This window comes from Lactuca virosa, chromosome 3, assembly GCF_052849685.1.
Source record: "Lactuca virosa cultivar CGN04683 chromosome 3, Lactuca_virosa_CGN04683_v6, whole genome shotgun sequence".
Lineage (NCBI taxonomy): Eukaryota > Viridiplantae > Streptophyta > Magnoliopsida > Asterales > Asteraceae > Lactuca > Lactuca virosa.
The window spans coordinates 87,080,305-87,086,863 of record NC_136428.1 but is presented as its reverse complement, the minus strand read 5'-3'; the positions used below and the strand labels follow the sequence as shown (position 1 = coordinate 87,086,863).

At 36.9% G+C, this 6,559-nt stretch overlaps 1 protein-coding gene across 1 annotated transcript; it reads right to left on the bottom strand.

The window, feature by feature from the left end:
• Positions 1-4,601: 4,601 nt before the first annotated feature.
• Positions 4,602-5,326, bottom strand: PSB27 (photosystem II family protein). The gene has a single exon (XM_079085076.1). The coding sequence runs from the start codon at positions 5,238-5,240 to the stop codon at positions 4,719-4,721; it is 522 nt and encodes a 173-aa protein (XP_078941202.1). The 5' UTR covers positions 5,241-5,326; the 3' UTR covers positions 4,602-4,718.
• Between the last annotated feature and the right edge of the window lie 1,233 nt (positions 5,327-6,559).

The following is a 6,559-nucleotide window of genomic DNA, read 5'->3' as shown; positions in this document are numbered from 1 at the left end:
AATCCTGTGTCCGCCCCTGCATCACACATAGCTGAGTACCAAGCTGGATGCTTGGCTGCTAATTTGAAACCTTTAGGTTTTTTTAAGGTAAACAATGCATGATGAAGAGAAGAGTGCATCAATTAGGAAACATCAACAATGTGTTTAGGTTTGAAAATACTCGATAGAGCCCGAGTTTGCATCAGATGCGTATTAGAAGATGGAGGTTGAATCGGTAGTGGCGATGGTTGTTGTGGTGGCGGTGACTGCTGGACAACAAAGGGTGAGTGGCATCTGGTGGTCGACAGGAGGAAAGGAGACCGCATTTGCCGTTGAACAGTTGGAGAAGGCGGCGTCAACTGTGGCCCATTAGATGGAGGAACCGGGTGCACACATAGCTCACATGGAGATGGGGAGTGTGCTGGAGGTGATGAAATAGACACATCATCAGGAGGATGCGATGGGGGCATAGTCATGGAAGACCCATCACAATATGTAGAAAAAATGAGCCGAACACCGGGTTCAGTGATAAGAGAGTTTGAGAAGGGAAAAATTGACTCATCAAATTCAGCATGACAGGTAGTGCAAATCTGACATGTTGATGAATCTAAACAGCAATATCCTTTGTATTGGGAGTTATAGCCAAAAAAAACACATGGAGCTACGAGGTGCTAATTTGTGAGAAGAATAATCCAGGAGATAAGGATACACACAACAGCCAAAAACCCGAAAATTTCCATAATTTGGTGTAGCTGAGAACAACAATTCATATGGAGAGCGGTTATTCAAGAGTGGTGTAGGTAACCAATTGATGATATATGTTGCAAAAGAGAAATCATAAGTCCAAAGAGAAGCATGAACATTTGCATTAAACATCATTGCTAAACCGGTCTCTGTAATATGACAATGCTTTCTTTCTACGCGGGCGTTTTGTTGAGGCGTATATGGGCAAGAAAACCTGTGATGAGTGTCATTTTGCAAAAATAAAGAATGAACAAGATTATTAACAAACTCCGTACCACCATCAGATTGAAAAATGTTGAGTTTGCAAGAAAATTCGGTTTATACAAAAGTGATGAATGTGTAGAGAACATCATATACGTCAAACTTCAATTTTAATGGATAAAACCATGAAAACCTGGAGAAGTCATCAACAAAAACAACATAATATCAATACCTATCCTTAAAAGTACCAGGAGATGGTCCCCACAAGTCAAACAAGTCACAGTGTACCAAATCCAACACATGAGATGCACGTTTATAATTTAGTTGAAAGGAAATCGCTTACTTTTGGATAATTGACATGATAAACAAAAACGGGGATTTGGTAAAAGAGATCTAACAGACAAGCAACCCATTTTATTCAATAACTTAATAATGTCAAATGAAACATGCCCTAAACGACTATGCCATACATTATAAGATGCACGAAGTCTTTTTGATGTAAGATTCACCAAAAATGCACGTTGCCCTTGCTTAAGAATATATATATATATATATATATATATATATATATATATATATATATATATATATATATATATATATGCCATCTTTAAATCGCCTTTTTGCCAGTGGTTCCTTTGAAAGCCGGTTCTGAACGAGAAAGGTGTGGTCAGAAAATAAAACATCAACATGATTATCCTTGGTAAGTTTGCTAACAGAGAGCAAGCTCTTTGTTAGATGAGGAACTACAAGAACATCAGATAAACTAATATGAGGCGACAACTTAGAAAAACTAGTATGAGATACGGGAGAGACATGCCCATTACCGAACACGACAAGATCATTACCAGAATATGCAGAAGCTTAATCAAGGTGGGAAGAAGATGGTGTCATATGTGATGTAGCCCCAATATCAACAAACCAGACAGAAGAAGTATCTGAAATATTGCACTAAGCTTGAAAAGCATGTGTTAAGTTGGCATCAAGACTATGAGATCGACGAGTAGCAAAAGTATGCAAATTTGGACAGTGATTTGCATAATGGCCATCTTTGCGACATAATTGGCAATGGGGGGATGCCTACCACGTCCACGTCCTCGTGAAGAATTGCCACGAGCTGAGGAATGACCACGTCCCTGAGAGGAGCAAGAAGAGGTTATAGTGTTGAAAGCAACATGTGAAACATTTGAACCAGACAAAGAATTAAGAAAAAGCTCGTGACTTTCGGCTTGAGAAACGAGATCACGGAATGACGGAATGAGGGGTAGCGCTGAATGAGACGTTTAGTGGTGGAGAAATTCTCAAATGAAGAACCAAGGCCACAAAGAAACCAATGGATTTTATCAGTCTCATCAAGAGGATGACCAATAGAGGAAAGTTGGTCACAGATACCCTTAAATTTCCATCCAAATTCAGCAACAGTGGAAGAACCCTTTTTAATTTGACTAATAGAATCCCGTAGAGTGTGCATTCTTTCAACCGAGTCATGGTTGTATGCAGCCTCAAGAGCATACCAGACGACATGAGAGGTCTTGTGATCGAGTCTCAGCCATCGCCTCTTCAGAGAGGGACGACTGGAGTAGGATAAGATCTTTTTGATCAGTGGCTAACCAGGTGAGATAAGTCGGATTTGGAGCAGAGGTAGAATCTGTAGTCACAATTGTGGATGATGGTGTTGGAATCAAGACATCAACATCGCCAAGAAGCTTCTGGTAAGACAATAGAGGATCTGCTTCTTCCATAATAATTAATTGGAGGAAGTGAGTTTGATGGTAAGAAGATGAAGAAGAGTAGAGAGGGAAAGGGTAGAATCGGTGGAATCTCCTGTCATGGCGAAGAGAAGAAAAGTAACGAGAGAAGAAAATAGGGCCGGCCAGGAAGTTTTAGGTTGATACCATATTAGGTATTGAGAATCAATTCCTTTACAACTTATATTGAATCCTTTAAATAATAGAACAATACAATAAACAAGATAAGGAAATAACAAACTTTCCTAAACTATAGATTATACCAAATCATAACAAATCAATTTATGCTATTAGAGCAACACCTAGCGAATGGAGTTGGAGAAGGATCAAGTCTATCCTTTCTCATTATGAGTTGTGGTTTTCACATTATGGATTTGAACATATTCTTTCACTCATTATCCTATTGATTATCTATTTATTTTTTTCATTCCATGAGGACCACATTATTATTAGTCCATGTGATGCTACTATACAGCAAACTGATTAGGGAAGTGAAAGAGCCAACAAAATTAGAGACATTCATCAATGTTAGAATGTGAATTAACAGCAATAAATGCAATGAAATTTTATGTATACAACTATCAACTATATCAACTCTAATTAACTAAACAGATTTTTTTCTTTAATCATATAAATAGAGGCCTATCCTTGGTCAAAAACTTGTCCAGTACTTGACTGAGCATCTGTCTACAGCTATCTTACTCAAGTTCTCTTGCAAGAACTTGAATCCAGCTAATTATTGAATGTAGTTAATTACTGGAAAAGAATCAGGGAAGTTTATTCTTTCTCTGTAAAAATAATTTAGAACCAGGGAATAGTTGATATGTGTGAATGATCTATGTCTCACATTTTCTATTCGAACAATCCCTCACACTTGAATAGGAACTAAGAGTACTAATGAGCTTATTGTTTTATTTCTACAAAAATGAGATATGACATGAATCCGAAAATGTGTCTTTTTGACATGAATGTACTTAGGTCTACTTTGTGGGTAGTAAACATATAAAGTCTCGATCACTCTCTTAACATGTTGCCCAAAATAGACAATATCTTGGTATGTGGGCCTGAGATATAACAATGTAATTGTGAAATTCTTTACTTAGAAGGGTATTTGAGTAATTTTAAGTATGACAGAAATTCATGAAACTGAATTCCATGGGTTTTAGGATGGAATTTCGAAATCCACCCGTCACAGGATTTCTGAATTCTTACCGAATTAATTAATTAGGTGCGTACTCATTTGCATTTCATTTCTAATTCCTGCCAAATCCAACAGAATTCGGAGAACAAACACCTAGCCTCCTAAGTCTTCTTGTTGTTTCCCAAACATTAGTTTCTTGAACAAAGATCATATGAGATAGATATTGTAACACTCCATATATATAGACACTTGCATGTAAGATATTCCCTATACCTCTGATCTTTTTCTCTCCTTGTTAATTCCATCAGGGTGTAAAACCTTTTCAAATCTTATTTGTAATTAAATGATTTTCTTACAACATGAGTTTGTGTTAGAGAAAGAGTACTTGCAATATGTTTCTGCTAGTTCCTGGAGCTATGGATGCATACATCTGCCAATTAGTTAGGTATCCACCTTTTGTAAAGCAACTCAATGAATGTATGACATGACTTATCAATGAGTTCAAGAACATTGTACATGAGCAACTTAACAGCTAGCTGGAGGAGTTAGAGAAGGATCACGTCAAATTATTCTGTATCAATCATGACTTGTGATTTTCACATTTCTTTCATTATTATGGTTTTCATCATATTCTCTCACTCATTTTTCTATTGTCTTTTTCATTACCACAGCACCACATTATTATTAGGCCATGTGATGCTACTGCATGTACAATGGAAGATGCCAATCAAGTTAAACATATCATTTACCAATATACTTCAACTGATGAAGGGTCTATTCAATGATAATTCAAATGAAGACAGTTTTGCTCATTGTGTAAAATATTGTATCACAAACCTCATGATAACATATATATAAAACTTAAAATATTATACAAAAAAAAGTAACAATACAGTTGATACTCACTATCTTCCCCTCGACAAAGCCTTCTCCACCGAATCTATCTCTTCAAGTATTCTGGTCTTCCTCTTTGCCGGAATCGGAGAGGTGGGACCAAAACTGACGTAATGGCCGGAGACGGCGTTTAGGGCTGAGTACATGTCCCGGAAGGATAACCTTCCGAGGAGGGCCTTTTCTCTCCTGTACTTAGCCACCCAAGAGTTGGAGGTTTCTCTTAGCTCAGCCACCGCAGTTGCGATGTTGGGATCAGTTTTGTCCATGTTGATCGTGTTCCTGACTTTCTGGATAACCTCCTGGGTCTCTTTTGTGTATTCTTCATCGGAAGCCGCCAATGCAGCCGGAATAACAAGTAGCGGGGAGGAGAGGGATATTACGGCAGCCAATGACAAGAAGTTTCGGCGATGGGTAGTGGCGGTGGTGGTGGTGGTGGTGGTGGAGGAGGAGGAGGGTGATGAGAGCTTGGAGCGAATGGGTGGGAGGAGCTTAGGGGTGGAGGTGGTCGGGGTGATTAAGGTCGGAGATGCCATGGCGGTGGCGGAGGAACGGTGGAGAGAATTGTTGGCAAGTAGTAATAGAGGTATGGTTATTGGTTAGGATTGATATGGGGCTTATCGTCTTATCTGGTTTTCATAGTTTATGGATGAGAAAGTGTCCTTCAAGATTTTGTTATGATGTGGCTGAACCATGGGTGGATATTGGATAATAGGACTTTGACCATATCATAGTCAACAACGTATGTACATACCACAATGCATCAAAATGTATCTAAGTTATGCATAGGGGGTGTTCGTTTGGATGGATCGGTTTGATCCGATTCAATCAAGTGAATCCAAATTGATTTCGGTTTTCAAAACATGAATCCGAATAATCCAAACTAAATTGAAATCCGATCTGATCCGATCCAATTACAATTCGATTGGATCGGTTTTTATAATTCAGTTTTCAAAAACCGAAACATTTTAAAACGACATATAATTATAATATTACCCAACGTTACACAAGAAGTAAAGACAAATTATTTAGTTGTGATTTGAAGTTTATAAACAATCAATAAAAAGATATATTATAGTTAAATATTTTATAGATAGAAAACTTTTGAGAGAAAATGCATATTAATGTTTTTTATCGGGTGAAACGTTTTGAACCTATTTGAACAAAAAAATTACAAAATTAATATATAACTATAAATATATATATTATAAATAGATAAATAATAAATGTTTATTCGGTTTTTTTGGACTATTCGGTTCTTATTTTATAAACCAAATCAATCCCAAATCCAAAATAATAATTCGGTTTTGTTGAAAACCAATCCAAAAATCCGAATATCCGAACCAAATAGTCCAATCGAATTTGTCCAATTGGATAATTCGGTTTTATCCGAATAATACACATCCCTAATTATGTACTAGCACATTCTTGGAGTTTTATTTAGGGATAATGACTTAAAAGGGTAATATATTTTTCGATTTGTACACATTTGGTCACTGAGTTTTTTTTTTCGTCCACATTTACCCCTTCAACTTGTTAAACTGTATACATTCAGTCATTATGACCGGCTACTCTAGGTTACCCGGTAAAAATGATTTAATAGGATAATATATTTATCACTTTGTACACATTTAGTCATTAATATTTTTGTACACATTTAGTCCTTTTTTTTTTGCAAAATAAGTCATTTTTTGTACTCATTCAGAGTTTATGAATGATTTTTTAGTTTTTTCTCACGAAATCTTACGTGGGACATTCATTAATGAGGTGTATGGGGCTTTTGATGCTTATATTCATCGCGATCTCGACTACTTGGTTGCTTAGGTCATGTGTTCTGAACGTCATAACTTCTTCA